The sequence below is a fragment of the Numenius arquata genome, chromosome 9 (genome assembly GCF_964106895.1).
Source record: "Numenius arquata chromosome 9, bNumArq3.hap1.1, whole genome shotgun sequence".
Classification (NCBI taxonomy): Eukaryota; Metazoa; Chordata; class Aves; order Charadriiformes; family Scolopacidae; genus Numenius; species Numenius arquata.
Window position 1 is genome coordinate 42,226,250 of NC_133584.1, and position 17,592 is coordinate 42,243,841.

Consider the following 17,592-nt stretch of genomic DNA (forward strand, 5'->3'; position numbering starts at 1 on the left):
AGCATATAAAAATAATTAATGATGGCCAGTGTTAAATTATTCCTCAAAATCTAAGGTTGTTTCGCACAGTGTACACCAAATGAGCCCAAGCTGAAAGAGCACAATGTCGTTATCTGTAGAAGGAGAGAAACCAGCAGACTTTGAAGCAGTGGAAATTCTGCGTGTGTTAGGGTAGAAGAGCAGTTTTTACATGCAGATGAGCAAATGTAAATTCCACTTACTGGGAATACAAAAAGTATTGTAAAAGAAGATTATGATGACGTGTTTATGAGGGATATGGGATATTTTAGAGATATAAAACATTGATATAGATACTACAGTGCTGCAAAAAATGTGTGCCACATAAAGTCCCAATAGCACTGAGATAAAAAGAAAGGGGTGAACTTAACAAAATCAGATGTTACTGTGCAGATACAGACACCGAGTAACCAAGTTAGCAATTGGCCATTCTAAGAAACCAAACAATGCAAGGAATTTTTAAACTTCAAGATTTAAATAAGGCAATCAAACATGAATGCTAACCCAAGAGAACAGCTGAGGGCATCTGCCCAGATCATCACTGTTGTATCTTAGCGTAACTCCACTGAAGCCAATGGAGCTACGCTAATTTACACCAACTGAGGATCCAGACAATCATATTTAGGACTTTGAGTGACAAAATTACCTTTATTTTGGGGTATATATTAAGGGGTTTTGGCAAGTCTGACCAAACACAGAAAGTGCAAAACATTGCACTTTTAAATCGCCTTTTAGCAACTGTATAGTTGATGCAACTTCCCATGGGGATTGCCTCAGCACTTGGGATATACCACAGCATCATGTTGCAGATCTTTGCGGATCTGGATGGAATGAGCAATTGGTTATGATCTGTTGATTTGAAGCAAAAATGATCAACACCACAATGGGAGTTTGCACAATAACCAAATTGTGCCAAAGAAAAGACCCTTGAATTGAATACGAGCAGATGCCAGGCTGAATGAGATTAATTATGTAGGACACATTCAATGACAAGGAAGTATGACCAAACCCAAGGAAGGCAGAGGCAACTGTACAAATGGAAAGACTCCAAGACAAGAAGGCCTTAGAGAGATTCATTGGGCATGTTAACATAACTAAGCAAATTCATTGATAATTAATCGCAATTAAGTGCTCCTCTCAAAATAGCTGCTTAGGGACTGCACAGAACGGCACTGTAATGACTGACAAGAGAAAGTTTTGAAAATTAAAATGAACTTTCAAAGAAACATTCACACTGAAATATTTGGTGATTAGCAAAGAGCTTAGGAACTAAGGGCTGTATCTTCCAAACTGGTTAAGTTGTTATTGCAGACCCTGAATTCCACTTTCAAAGTTAGTCATACAGAAGGATGCCCAGCATTTACATTCAGTCTGAAAACAAAGTTTAGACTCTTAAGTCACACAGGTTGTTTTGAAAAAATTACTCTAGTTCAGTGATCGTTCAGCTGAATTGAGGAATTGAGACTATTTTGGGTGATAACTAAGTAGCATATAGTTTTAAATACCGATTAAAATCCAAACAGTAAAAAAGTACAGCTATCAATATCTTTTGTTTCAAATAATTAAGTACATAAAGAAATCGGCCATAAACGATTTGGGTATTGTAGATGCCACTGTGCAAATGATGCCTCTAATTTCAGAGCATTTCATGGTACTGAAAACTTACTAAGGCCCTGATTCTGCAAGATGCTTCATGCAAACAATTTTGTGCCTGCATGGAACATTTCACAGCATCAGAGGTACTGATATGCAGATGGAGCTTTTTAGGGAGTACATGCTTTTAAGACTACCTCTCAGTAATGAAAACAATGATGAAGGGTCTCATGTAAACAGAACTCAAGTATTTTCCATTTTAGAGACAAAAGTTGACAAACTTAAGTGAGAAAAATGGAATGACTCAACCTTACCAGAGTCTGAATGAGTTATACTAAAAGAAAAAAAGCCCAGCCACTTCCATATGTAGAACTTATTGCGACTACAGAGATGAGGTTGCTGCAGATGATGGGTTTCTATACAAAGGACATTATCATAACACCACACAACATGAGGTTGGAAATGCTAGGTATAACCTACAGTGCCCATTTGAGTATTGAGAAGTGCAGGAACAGAGCCCAAGGTGTTCTGTTCTGGCCAGGCATGCATGCTGCCATCAAAGATAAGGTATCCAAGTGGAAATCTGCAATAAATACAGGAAACAAAAATGCAAAAAAAACCCACTGAAACCACATGAGATTCCTAATTTCACTTGGCCCAAGGATCTAGTTGAACAAAATGGGAAAGATTATTCCTTACAGGTGAACTAATACTGGGGATCTATGTTCCTTGGTTTTGTTTTTAATAATTTTAATTACTTGCACGCTAACTTGCAATTTAATAACACATTAAAAACCGCAGTTTGTTTTACCATAATATTGCAGATAAGTTAATAAAACGGTATAATTTACAAATGACCCACTCTAGTAATTTTTAACATTACTCCAAATACATCACGTCTGGTCCTTGCAATCACATTTTCTTTATAAAAGTTAGCTAAACCATCAAGGAACTTAAAAAAAATATCTGCAGATTCAATGGATACATACTTAGCATCAAAGGCGTATTTCATTATAACACAAGATTACTTACTAGGCTCAACAACCTCAGTATTCAAGAAAAACTGTAATGACAACTTCTATTAAGTTTCCCATGTAGGTAAAAAAAAAAAAGAAAAAGAGGACATAAACAACAGGGGTAAAAAGTGCTAATAAGAATGGAAATGGTTATTCTTCTTGCAACATAGAGTAATTTTCTAAGAGAAAAGTGTGTGAAAACTAAATAAGGCTCATAGTCTTACTGAGTTCTTATAGGAAGACAGATGTAATCCCAGCAGGGGAAGGGAAGGGAAGGGAAGGGAAGGGAAGGGAAGGGAAGGGAAGGGAAGGGAAGGGAAGGGAAGGGAAGGGAAGGGAAGGGAAGGGAAGGGAAGGGAAGGGAAGGGAAGGGAAGGGAAGGGAAGGGAAGGGAAGGGAAGGGAAGGGAAGGGAAGGGAAGGGAAGGGAAGGGAAGGGAAGGGATAATACTCCTGTGCAGATGAAGCAACCAGGCACTGAACATCAGAAACACCTCAAGTGGCACAGGATATAGGTGGAGAAATCACTTCAGCAGCTGAAGAGATCTCTGCAGAAATAATTTGAGTGTAAAAAGTGACTCTATATTGGGAGAGCTATCAAGGTTTAAAGAGTATAGGTACCCATCAATGTCCAAGAATAATCTGGTTACCTGGCTAAAGAGGGGAATGTTTCTGTGGTGTTTTACTAATATATCCTATTAATTTTTGTTTCTGTATTCTAATTTTGTATTGGAGAAGGGCTATATTTTGCAAGATCACTAAAGCGAGGAAGAAAATATTACTTTTTTCCAGTAATATTTTATTTTACGTATTCATCAGAATAAATACCTCACAAGCTTCTCCATTTCTGGGAGGATATCCCTTCTTCTCAGTTGCTAGTTCTTGCTGAGCAAATGGCAGTAAAACTACACCAATAAAAAGTGAATACTAGAGATTATACTAACATGGAAGAGTCTCCCTAGAAGTATGAGCTAAGGATATCCTTCTATCCAGTCTTCCTAGAAGACCTGTGGTTAACAGGGAAAGCTTCAGAGCTTTCAATCTGAACTGAATGGAAGACACTATTAGGATGACAGGAGTGGGAGACAAGGGAATTGGGAGACAAGGATAGATAAACTGCAGAAGATGACCACCAGGAATATGGAATTCAGGGCAGAGTGACATGGAAAAAAGAAGGAGGCACAGAAATTTGTGGAGAATGTGCAAAAACCAAGCTCCTCAATTTGAGTTAAGAAGAGATGTGGAAAAGAAAAGCTCTCAGGCTTCATTGTAGAAAGGGCAATGAGACTGCACTCCTCCCTGTAAGTGCCAGAGGGGAATACCATAAGATGTCCACCACAGGGAACAATGACATGCAAAACCTACATAGAGACACAGGTGCTTTGGGACTGAAGGACTGGGCATATTACAACAGTATCAGGTAAGTATCCACACTTGTAGGCACCTGGTTGAACTGCAAATCTTTCTGAGGTTCAGACTCTTTAATATAAGCACTAATGGGATTTTCTGGCAGAAAACTGACCCAAGGGAATAAGGGTAAATGTTAACAATTTGATAGTCAGTTCCACGGTAGACTCAGCTAATATTTAGTTACCTATGGCCTTTGAAAAAGTGTGATTATTTTTACATCAAAGTAGTGCTAAGGAGAACTAAGTTTGTAATTTTCTGGGCGTCTCTGGTACTGAGGTTCTCTGGATCCCACGTTGGCAGTACACCGAGGAGAAATGTTCTCAGTCAGTATGCTGCATTTTGGCTGGGATTGATTTATTGATGATCAAAAGGTCTCCTTTTAAAAACAATAATAAATTTTAGGGTTTTTTTTAAATTTTATTTTGAATAAGATTAAAAGTGCTTCAAAGTGTTGCTTTTTTATTGTATTTATAATTCTACAATGGGATTACAGTTTTGAAGAAACTGTAACTGTTAGAAAAACCTCCTATGATAAGGAGTAAATAAGGGAAACAGATAAGTAAAAGCCCTTGGGTAAGATGAAACTGGATTTAATTTATGAATATTTTAATATTGTTATCTGTCACTGGGTGGGCTGTTATTTGCTTTCCCATGAGTTAAGTTTACTCATCAATACAGGGTCCCTAGGTCCTTTAAAAATTAGTTGATTTTCACAACTAGTATAACCCAAATCTTAATGCTGGAAAAGTCTGGATTCTTGCCAGATATTAATTTCTTCAGAGACGCTTAAAGCTGTTGACCTCTTTTTTTGCCAGCATCAGTAACTGAGATTTAAAGCTGAAGAAATTCTTCTGTTATTTGGAGACCATTGACCAGGCTGTGCAACTGCTTTGGTCTGCCGATAAACTACGCATAAAGACTCTCATGTTTCTACTTGGGCTTTGGGTGAAAGTGGAGAAATGTACAATCTGCACAGTAAACCTGAGCGAGAAGCCTTACAGAAGAGAAGCATGGGTGGTAAGGAATAATTGGGTCAGCCCTGGAACAATTTAATTGAAAGCTGCAGCATTGTTATTCTGGGAGCCAGGAAATGTGGATGATGGAATTTATGGAGCCACAACTACCAAAAGACAACACAGTGAGCGCAACCGTTAAGGAAAATAAACTTTTCTCTAAACTTTCCAGATTCCCATATTATTTTGTTTATGAATATTATCTGAATGACATTATCCATGAATATTACTGGAAGTGTTTGCTATTTTTTATTTTAGTGGGGGCTTAAAAAGAATCAGTGCGTTAGCAAAATTCCAGTTAGAAAGCTGCATTATACATAACTTGTGTGTATTCTACAATGCACAGAAGGAGATCATGGATTGGTAAAATATGATATAAAGGCTTTACCAGCACATATGTGATATTTGTTACGTAAGCTATGCATGGCAAAGCCATAAAAGTATGAAAACTTTCAAACTATGCAGTCCAGAAATATAGTCCCTATGCTGCACTATCAATTCCTCTATCGTACTCTCCGTTGTTCTCTTTACCTCATGCATTAGAAAATTACTTGCCAGAAATTTTACAGAGGTTGAAGTCTTTATGGATGACTGGAAACAATTACACTGAAAACCAGAACAAGGAATAAAAGATGAAGAAAAGATGGGAAGGGTACAGACTGAAAGGGACAGGACAGAAGGGATCTCAGCTTGGGATATAGGCAAGAAATGTGTACACAGTTCCCTCTACAGCCTGGGGCAGGAGCCAAGGTTACTGATTCTCATGACTTTTCTGCTGTCAGCAAATATGTATGAAACACACCAGCAATGTTGCCCACCTCCTCCTGGTGCCAGTCCATGCAGAGCGTTACACCTTCTACTACTGTTTGCTACCACAGTAGTTCAGGTGACATATATAGAAGATATCAAAAGTTCCCGTGGTGGCTGGTAGCCTGACAGAGAGCCAGTAGGATCCCACATTATGGAATTTCTGCTTCTTTTCAGCTTGCTTTTTTTAAAAGCAAGGAAATTATACCCCCAAACCTCACACACAGAAATATAACAGATGCAAACTAAGTACTTCACAGTTTAAAAATTCCAAAATCAGAATCACTTATGTAGCATTGGTTTAGCTGTTTTGTGCATATGCATTATCATTTACATGATCACATCTTCTTCCATCTTAGGCAGAGAACAAGAGCGTAAATGAGAGCTGTGTAAAGGACGCTGCCATCCATAGGACTCCTACTTCCCTGCTTTCGAATACATGTGAGAAATGTGAAGATGCTTTATTTCTCTCTGTACCAACTTCAGCAGGATGGTTTAGAGGTAGAGGACAATAAAAATATAAATGTGATGCAGACAGGAGATGGGCTGATTAGACAAGGAGCTTGAGGCAGGGAGCAATGTAGAAAAAATGATGAAGAAATACAGGACGGAGTGAATGGACCAAGTAGAAGCTGGGACTGATCAGAGTTTGGGAGAGGAGAAAGGAGAGTCCCATTGCTGTTCTGGATGACTGGACTCTATCCTGCTTTTTCTGTAGAGTTCATCCCCTTTCACAAATGGTCAATCACTCATTGTGTAGAACTGCTGAACGCCCACAGCTCCAAGCAAATTCAATGGGTACTTGGCTTTGAACGTACACAGTTCTCTACAGTGTGAAGAACTCTGACAAAGTGTGTCCTGGAAGTCTCAAAATGGAGCAGTCAAAATCATAGGCTTAAGTTTTCTGGCTTTAAAATGGGGATAACACCATCCTTGACTAACTTCAGCGTAGATAAAAATTAATTAATTTATAACCAAGATAAATTAATTAGGAAACACTCCGATGCAACGGTAATGACAAATATGTGAGTGAGTTTGTAGTTACATCCTGAGAGTTCAGTCTAAGAAAAGTGCAGTGAATAGCAGATAGGGCCACACATGGGATAACGAGGAAAACAGAAGAAATTCATTAGTTGCTTATGCAGTGATTACTGTCTGCCCTGTGCAATATACTTTGCACATACTTTGTTATCCTATGGAAAAATATGTGATCAGAAAATGAAGGATTGCCTTGTAATGAAAATGCAAAAGAGAACCGAGTTAAGTTAGCCTGCTTAAAATTCTAGCATTTCCTAACTTTGGAATTCATTTAACAAAGTTTTTATATGTTCAACAGGTATTATGATAACTGCTAAATAAATCTTTTATGCTAAATTCTAAGTAAGTAGCAGATGCTAAACCTAAAAATATAACTTTAAATATGACTTAATCTTGTTTTCTTTGCTTAGGCAAAACTTGAAATAGGCAGAGAGAATGGCATGAGACAGGAGTGGAGTCTCAAGTTTAAGTGATTTTTTTTTTCCTTCCTGGTATCTATTAGGTAGGCTTCAATGCAGATGCTTGAGAAAGGCAGAGGAGATGGGGTAATTCAGGAGTAGTTTCCTAATACAAGTGGAAATTTTATAAAGGGTCAAAGCAGCAATTAATGTGCTAAAACTATTACTCATCTGCCCAAAGGGTCTTGTCTGAGTTTTGTTTATGTCATTACATTTCCTCAAACATCTACCATTTGACCCATCCCAACCCAAAATCCCGATCCAAATCTGAGTTCCTCTGGGGTTATGTGCCCATGTCTTATTCTGCTTATACTTACATGTTTTCCCTGATCCCATTTACATTCCCTTGCATATCACATAGCCTTCTAGCAGCAGAAACCAGCATGATCTAAACTGACAGTTATTTGTGATTGGGTGGGAAAAAAATTGTAAATTTTATACCTGTTTTTTGCACTAGTGACTAGATTATCTAAGACTAGAGAGCAATCTTACTTCAGCAGCTTTCTCATGCTTGCTTTCATATCTTTCCATGCTTTACATCAAGGTTTGTTTTTTTCATCAAGGTATGTGCTGAACTCAAGAAATACTTTTTAAGGCAGTCGTGTGTGGTAAAGACAGAATACTGCTTAGCATGGCAGCATAAGCTATCCATTCATACTTTCCCTACCCAGTTTTTCCTTGTTACTTGTGAACACCTTTCTATAATAACCATAATACCAGCTCAAGAGTACCACTATCAAAGGCTGTAGTTCTTCCACACACAGAGCTGCAGTTGAGCATACGGTGCAAGAAAACAGATCAAAGCTAAGTCTTACAATTCTCTAACTTTCATTGCTCACAATTGTCACTCCAAAGAACCAAAAGGAAATTTAAAGAATGCATTTTAAGTAGGGGAATAACTAAGTAAACACTAAAAAAAAAAGTCAAAAGAGAAAATGCATTAAGCTGGTAACAGTGATATAAACCTGGGGAAAATTATGCAAGCATTGGGGATAAACAAATTGTTTTCTCTTCCCTCCGATCTATGTTTGAGAAATACAGCGCTTTATTGGTTGAGTAATCATCAGAAGTATTTCATCAGTCTAGTTGCATGAGAATTTTCTGTTCTAACTAGTAAAAACTCAAACATTCAGAAAAAAATTGAATAGGAATTGAAATATTTAGATGAAATTCCAGAAGTTCTGAATTTTGTCCATCCCTATCACCTAATGAATACACACAAGGAAATACTACATCAACAGACTTATGTATAGAACCAGCCTGTATGGAAATTCTAGAGATTTCAGCACATGTTCCAAGCAGGATCAGCTCCTTTGCAGCAGCTCTCCAGACAGCGTTTCTAATTTCTGATACAACTATACACAATTTACAGTCAAATAAACATTTTTAAAGAAAATATTTGTTCTTTATATCTTACTTGAGTTCTTGTGAGCTTGTGGCCAGCATACTTCGAATGCTTTTGTCAGCCAAGGGACAGCCAGATAAACTGCAAGACATGGCAGGACATACAAGTAAGTTAATCTTCTTATTAACTGAATACTCCCAAACAAACACAACATAAAAATTAAAAAGTAAAAGTTTGTAATGCAGAAAAGCGATGGGGCAAGTGCTGTAATATTGAATTTTGTAATATAGTTAACCCTCTGAATATATTTAGGTATCAACATTACTTCCAAAATTACGTACGGTAAATGTTCTTTTTGTTTGTTTGTTTCTCTATGAACCAGTAAAATGCAACAAAAAATATTTGAGATTCCTGGGTTAACTACTTAAATGCTTAAGAATACTTTGGAAATTTTAGTAATCTATTTAAAAATAAAAGACGTTTATACAACACACAAATTAGCATGCTTTTAAGATCAACATATATTACTCAAAGGGTTAACACATAGTTCAACGTTTTACTTTGACAGCATTGTTGAGGTAAGCTGAAAACAATAAATTGAAAAGACAGAATCCACCATGAAAAAAATGAAGTCACACCTTCTATGTGAGGCGTAATTACCAGTCACATGACCACTCCCATCACACCCTGGTGTTGGACATCTGCCACCAAACAAAAACAAAAACAGCCAAAATAGTAAGTATGTTTAAAAAAAAACTTTTAAAAGTTTCATTGTTTCCAGTTTAGCTGCAATGACTGCAAGGGGTTTTAAGCATCCTAATCGAAAAGCTGCAAAATGAACAGGTTTAAATGAAAATGGCGTCTCAATACAATATAGCATCATTAAGAACAAGCAAATACACATTAGCTTATCACTTTACTTAACTGGCAGTTTGAAACATTTATATGCTGCAAATGTTGCATGCTCATACTGCAAGGCGTATATGTACTCGTTCGTTTAAAAAAAGACAAAGAGAGAAAAGGTTAAAAGGAGAAAAATAATTTCACCTCACATTATGCTTACGTTATTAAATCCTTTTTGCTCTCTTTGCATTGAGGGTATTTGGGTTTAGGACTTGGGATTGTAACTTCACCCGGATACCTTCTTTCTTCAAGCGCCTCTTGGAAAGGATCCAAATCTTCTGGCTACAGGCAAATATATAAGCATTAGTTTCAGTAAGGTGAGGTTACAACTATACAACATGATGCAAAGCAGAGTCATCAGATGCTATCTCCCTTTTTGTCCTATTCAGCCAGAGAAATTTAATGAAATTATTTTATATTCCTTCAGTTATTAAACCTTTAAATAGTACTTGGATATTTTAATGAAGACTTCACAATCTGTGGTACATATAGGTTATTTAATTAGGAAAGAAAAAAAAGGGCAAAACACAGCTTTTCTAATAGCTGTCACATTATTTAGCTTTAAAAGAATCAGTATTCTTTTCTAAAGTCATGGCAAAACAGAGGCAAGGGAAAAAAGATGACTAAATACAGCATCTTGTGTATCAAAAAACCATCTTAACATTTTAACTGTTTAGAACATCTCAAAGATGAAACAGGAGAGATCTCAACATCTGCACAGAATCTCAATCTGGGGCAAACCTCAACGGATCTGTCTGGCAAAATATAATTATATAATTTATAATTAACTTTACTGATGCATTCAGAAATCCAAAATCTTTTACTTCAGGAATGAAGGGGATGAATGCATTGATCTAGCGACTCCTGCAGATGGTGCTATGAACACCACAGCAGAAATAGGAAGTTCTGCTTACTCTGAAAAAAAAATGCAATACTCTCTGTTTTACCTCACATTTCCTTGATAGTGACAGATTTCTTCCTAACTGCAGTGAAATTAATAGCAAAACTGTAATTAACACCAGAGCTAGAATGCATTCAGTGTATTCAGTGAAAATGCCACTTTTTTATATGTTTCAAAGCTACTGAAAATAGTTTTATGTTTTAATTAAAATTGGCAGGAAATGTGCTACACACAAATGATTAGCCTAATTTTCTGTTATAAACGAAGAAAAACCAGAGAACAATCTCTAGAATTCTCCAAACGGCTAAACTGCGTTGAGCGCAGCATTGTAAACTAAACGGTGGATAAGGTTGAAACATGATGAACAAAAGCAGTGACATTAAAACTTGCCAGCAGACCTCTTCAGCGTCCTGGCTGTTCTAAGTTTTGAAAAGTAAAATAAAGTCACTAGCATATTTTCTTTATTTGCCTCTTCTGTTTAAAGGGTTTTGCTCTTGTCTTTGTATTATGAATTGAAAAGTAATACTTATTTCTAATATCCCTTCTTTGTGTTCTTTAAACAAAGTATTTCATTAATTACAGGCCCTTTCACACACAGAGCTATCAGGAGAACATAAGTAATCTAGAAGATTAGCTGAAATAGTTGAAAGCTTACATTATACTCTGCTGCTTTTGTTTAAATTGATTTCTAAGTAATACATGCTTTCAAATACTCAGCACATCATTTATGGTTTTCAAATTCAGGAGAATATCTTGTCTTGAGAGCTGATTATCCCAGTATTGCACAGTTATGTCAACTTGCTTACACAGAGTAATGTAATCTGGATATAGCGAAACATCTTTACTGCAGAAAATATTTGTTAACAAGATGATGCTGTTAGAAAATATGATTCACATTCATGGTTCAAATGTTCTCTTATGGAACTTAGTCACAGATCAGATGTGTGCCAGCATGATACAGTCCTAAAGATTAACCAGCAGAAAGTCCTTTTTGTAGAAAACCATCACTTTTATCACATATTAATTTTGTTTCCTCTTTCCCGCGAAATTTCAGAAATTTAATGAATTACCAAAATCAGATTGCAACAAGAACTAATAGATGAAAAAGACATACATTAATCTCTTTGGGATCATCTTCATCTATCCTACTGGGCTTCATTTTAGTGTAGTCCACTGGCAAATCCCAGCAGTCACCCTCATTCAGTTGGTAACACCGGTTATTCATCACGGCTTGCCGTTGTGGGGACATTGGCTCCAGTGGTGTCAAAATGGTGCAGCAACCATCTCGCTGCCTCTGCTTGTTCATGCTCAGATCCAACGTTCCATTTTCATCGACTTCCATATCAGGATTCTGTCAAAATAAGAAAAATATTGTTAATACGGCTTCACACTAGCAAACTGTTACCTCTCTGTGTTCTTCAATCTGATTGCCTAGCAGAATGATAAAACGCTTTTCCATTCCTGTATAGATTGTAAGCATTGAGCCCCCTCCCACACATAGCATGATGCTGTTACACAACATTAATGCTGTTAAAGTAGATTTCTTCCTGAATGGCTAATCTGACGTTTGGAGGAAGAGGGGAGAATCTTCAACACCCCTCCTGCCAGCCAGCACACAGGTGCAAAATTTGGAATGAAAAGGAGAAATCTCTAAAGGTATTTTCTTGTTGTCGTCTTTATGCTCTTAATTTATTCTGTGACAGGTGAGTATCTATGAGGTAACATCTGCATAATTCTTGTTTCCAATCCTGACACCTATCTGGATGATTAGAGTAACAAAAACCAGCAAGCATCAAATAGTCTTTGTTTCTTTAACATTAACAGTCAACGCTTGAATAGATAATGTCAGAAAATTAAACAGGGAGGTAGTCCTGTTGGATACCCAAAAAGTCCTTTTGGATACCACTTGCCAATAAGGAAATACATTCAAATTTCACAGTTCCTTCCCTGCAGATGTAAATGAATTAACATTTCATATATCTATATTTACAATCAATAAATTTAGGTAGCCAAATAGTTGTGCCAATTTCTGCAGTGACTGAGATACTGTAAAAAACAGGGTGAATATGGGCCCTGACTTTTTCTCTTATAGAAACAAAAAAGGGTTGTCTATTATATTAGGTGAAGAGAAATAAGGTCTCTTAAAATGAAGACAAATTTTAAAATTTAAAAAAAATAAGGACAGATAAAATAAAAATGCCTACAGAGAATCCCTCATCTCTTCAAAAATGAAACGCTCCACAAGAAATTTGGTTCCAAAACTAACATGACTGTGACTGACGACTCATATGTCTGACGACTTTCTCTCCTGTGGAGTAACAACAGAGCTGCAGAGAAGCACTGTGAATGCAAATCTCTCTTTCTGAATTACTGCCTTTTGGCCGAGCATGTATCTAATTGCTGCTATTCTGCTAATTTAATTTAGAAAATAGTTGTTTATCTTCTCAGATTCATTCCTTCAGTTTCAATATAGGGTGCCACATCAGGAAAGAGGCCCTTTCTGGTTTTGAGGCAGAGTATTTTTAGCAGTGTATCCCAACTTTTTCCATTGTATTGATATAGAGAACAACTGCATTTATTTACATGCCAGAAAGAGATCTCCCTCTCAAACAGTATTAAATGAATTAATATACAAAGCAGCATTTGAAAACAGTCACCAGCCATTCTATCTTAAATCATGTTTATTACTAATACCTACTGCTACCGGTTTAGTTTGTTATGAACAATCAAGAGGCTTTACACGATGAGGGGAAGAAAAACCTTTGTCTATATGTAGAAGAACAGAACATGTCTGCCAGCTCAAAAGCTCTTCTATAAGCACAATAAAAATGTTTCCTCTGCACTGCATCTGTCTACTTAGCCATCTAGTGGTCTCCTATAGGTAACACCGTACTGTTTGCTGGTGCATATTAAATACTCATTTCTTAACAGCTATCAGATTTGAAACTTCATGTTTATAATGAAAAAAAAATATCTTTGGGCAAATCTTTAATGGCTGTTAATAATGCACCATTCTTCTTAATATATAAAGCTTAACAACAAAAGCTTTTTTTTTTCTTTGTATCTGTATAGCCATTTCATAATATACTGAAGCTCTATGAACATATAGAACATCAGTGACTCTGCACTACCTTTAAGCACATTTAAAGTCAGCTGTACTGGAGGATTTGTTCATTTCAAATGTATTATGCAGTGACTTAAGAACTGTGGTATCACAGACAGGGAAGAAATTATAACATACAAGTAGCACAGATTTCTTTGTACTAGATCTTACAACCTTAGGTCCCATTTGTGACTTTTAAATGAAAACACATTGTTAAATCTTAATCCTTTCACAAAATGTATGAATCAGATTGTTCTTAGTAAAAAAATTCAGTAGTGCAATTAATAACACTTGAGCAATCCAAACATCTTTTATAATTATAGATCTCACTGGTAAGAGACAAATTAAAAAAAAGGAGTACATGCTATCAGCATCATCGGTTTATATACCGATCGGGATTTCCTGAGATACTTGTGATAAATTTGCATCGTTCTTTTTTTTTTTTTTCCCCTGCTTTAGCAGATCCGCCAGGTTATGTTAATTTTGAGGAAAAGAAAGGGAAAAAAAAAAAAGCAAGATGCACTAAAGCTATTCCTCTATCTATCAGGGACACAGAGCAAGTGCAGTAAAGAGAAATCTTCATCAACAAACAGAATTACTCATTTTTACCCTCGCACAGAGATCCTGAGGCTTAGTGGAGAGGTTCTGAGGCATCTCCCTGCAGCGAGTGGAAAGATTCAGAATAGCAGTAGCAGCCATGTGCGCTGCCTCCATGTCATGAGTATAGTCAAAGCTGCTCTTGCTGCAGGTACTGCTGGCACTGCTGCCTCCACCACAACTCATATTGCTGCTGCTGCTGGGGGCATAACTGCTTGTTGTGCTGCTGGTTGGACTTGAATTCTTACAGTAGCGTTTAGCTGTGGGAAGAAATATGACAAGGATGACTCAAAAGAACGAGCATTCTGCATAAGTGAAGAGAAAAACAAACTGCTGGAGGTGAAATTTATAATGAGCAACAGTAACCAATGAAAAAAAAAAAGCCGGCAATAAGAATGATGGCTGTATTTCTTGATTTCAGTCTGTGACTTTTATATGCTACATATGTTAGTTTGTATGAAATAACCTCCTGTAAATATCTGCATGACATGATCATGAATCGTTCTGACAAACAGGCTGGATTTAGAAAACATTAAAAAAAACCACAGAAACACTGCTTTTACCCCACATATATAGTCAGACAGAAGGTAGAATCTGCTCGGCTCATTCCTTTTTATTTATGAGGGGGCAAGATAACACTACAGGACCTTTTCATATTTACATGAGCGAACTGTTAATTTGAGGCCTACACTCCCCGCAGCTGCTGGAGACCAAGCCCGCCGTAAGGTCTCTGGGCCACAGCGCTACCCGTACATCCTCAAACACCCCACGCTTCCTAAAAGGTTCCCTCTTCCCACATCACAGGCAAATATTGCAACACTGGCCATCAGAAAGGAGAGGAACGTGATGGAATAAGAAAGGCAGTGGGCACGTGCGAGTTTTAACGCGGCTTGCACAAAGGCAGAAGCAGTGGCTGTGTAAATGGAAACAGGTAGAAGTGAAAGGTCCTCACCTTCAAACTACCTGAGCACCTACAACTCTTCACAAAAGCAGCAAAGACCAAAGACACCCCTCACTGCTCACGCCGAGGACAGTGGCGCTCAGCTGTGCTCTGACCGACAGAAGCCGCCAGCGGTCACAGAAGAGCTGAGGCACCGACGAACCTCCCGTCCAGCCCCTCTAAATAGAAGGCAGCACCTCTGATGCCTTCAGGAAACACTCCTCACAGCCCAAAGTCTTACAGCAGTAATGCAAAACAGCCCGATCAGCCCCCTTATTTCTCCAACCCTCTTCCCAAATAAACTGTTTTAAAAACGCTTATATAAAATACAACGAAGTGGCAGCTCGTCTCCTAAATCTAAAAGTTTATGAATTTTCATTTAAAAAATGAAAGTCAAGGTCAGAGGACACACACATGCATATTACAGCGACTACTTCCCCTTATGATGGAAATGTATATGGCAGAGATCACACCATATAGCACAGTGTAACAGTAACCAACTAGCGTGCTGATTAGAGAGCTATACAAAAAAAGGTCGAGCTCTTCCGTGATGGGCTGCATTTAAATGCCAGACTCTTCAGGTGTATTTGTCTGAGCAGACATACATATAATAATCTGCTCCCGTGAGCACAGCCCATTTGTGAACCACAGGCTGCTTTGGTAGGCAGGCAGGGTTCAAAAGAAGAATCTGAAAGCAAAATATCTCTGCTAGAGATTATGTCATCCTCCTTGCTCTAAAAAACTGAAAAAAAATCATGGCATTATTTTTACTGTAAAGGAAACAGTGTTTCACTTAATTCATAACAGATGGAGTTTTCTCAGGAAAGCCACACAATGCACAGGGTGTGATTTTTTTTTAAGTGAAGTGAATGCTAAACATTCATCACATTTCTTTGTTTTGAACACATAGTAGCACTACTCTAGCAGGGTATCCACTAATAATAAACCTGTGAACTGTTTCTCAAGAGTTTCATTATTAATATAGTAGTCAGTAGTGGTCATTAAAAATTCAGCATTTATCCATTGTTAGTTTGTAACAGTATCCAAGACACACAAGAATTTTCCTGTACTTAAGGAAGGAAATAATTGAATAATTCAGTTTCTACTGTGTTAACACAGCAAGCACCCTGTACCACTGAACTTGTCAAATTAGAAATATCTTTCAAAATTCACATGAACAAATAAGACTTCTGTCACTTGTAAAAAATGTTAGTCTTGTTATAGCAGGTCACATTTAGACAGACATAAGAGACATACTACATGGGAAATTATATATATGAGAACGTGTGCTATAGAAAGGGAGGGAAAGAGGCAGCTTTATACATTGGACTAACCATGAGAAACTCATGCAGGCTCTGATATGGACTCCTCTGTGGCCTTGGTCAAACTATATTATCCCTCGAATTCATTTTCCCTATAAATAGAAAGTCGCTTCTAAAATTTAGTTGTGTTGTGATTCACTTGCAAAACACTTTTAAGATGTAAAGTGCTATAAGCATGCTACGCAATTATTAGCTTTTTAGATTACCAATAATTTTAGCAAAACTCACTCAGAGAGAAATGGCCATGGTTATTTTAACTTTACTGTAGCTGTACATTTTAAGATGATTCACATAACCCAGACTGATCATTTCACATTAACTTTTCAGGAGAAACAAAGATCATCAATTTATAATGAACTAAATCAAGTTGATCTCTAATGAAGGGAAAGCTGCATTGTTTCAATACCAGATAATTCTGCTTGATACATCACCCAACCCTGTGGCACCAGGTTCTGGAAGCTCTGCAGTCCACCTGCTCTTCGTGACCCGGAGTGAAACCAAATATGGAGAACACCTTTCCCATTAAATAACAGACACAGGTCTAACCAGCTGCAGACCCAAACTGTCCTCCCATCAGACATGCCTAGGGGCTGATTGATTACAAAGAACCTCTCAAAGTCCACAGGCTCCTCTTGCTAATTAACTATAGAGGAGCGGGAGAGATCACAACAACATAAAAGACCAAAGGAAGATATCTGGAGTGGAATTAAATTCTGCCCAGGCACCTTCACCCCCAGTATTGCCAAAATACTGAATCTGTTACATAAATTAATTACTGTTTCAACACTTTTTCTGACTTGCACGATAAGAGATTAATCTCACCTAACTTCAGATATCTGACCTAATCATTATAGGCTTCCTATATAGGCAGTGGAAAAAACCAGGAAATTTCAGGCAATGATTCACCTGACCAGTTTTAAATAAGTACTTCAGGAGGAGATTAATTGAATCAGAGAAGTGTCTGTCTTTCTCCTTGGATCAGAAAGGGGTGACACGATCAGACGTAGGTGCTGGCATTATAAAAGTCTAGATATCGTCAGAGGAATCCCACTCCTAACATTTCCTCCGTGTTTTGATGGAAGGACCCAGGACTATTGGTGGAATAAGAGGAGCTCCTGTCATCACCTGA

At 37.4% G+C, this 17,592-nt stretch overlaps 1 protein-coding gene across 4 annotated transcripts in view; it reads right to left on the minus strand.

Moving 5' to 3' along the window:
* The window catches only part of MYT1L (myelin transcription factor 1 like), a 124,802-nt gene that overhangs the window by 46,088 nt on the left and 61,122 nt on the right, over window positions 1-17,592 (minus strand). For all 4 annotated transcript variants that reach the window (XM_074154134.1, XM_074154133.1, XM_074154132.1 and 1 more), the window contains exons 10-13: window positions 14,214-14,461; window positions 11,616-11,852; window positions 9,761-9,882; window positions 8,770-8,838 (exon numbers count right to left, since the gene is read on the minus strand). In XM_074154134.1, the coding sequence (XP_074010235.1) occupies window positions 8,770-8,838; window positions 9,761-9,882; window positions 11,616-11,852; window positions 14,214-14,461 (676 nt within the window). The remainder of the gene's footprint in view (window positions 1-8,769; window positions 8,839-9,760; window positions 9,883-11,615; window positions 11,853-14,213; window positions 14,462-17,592) is intronic.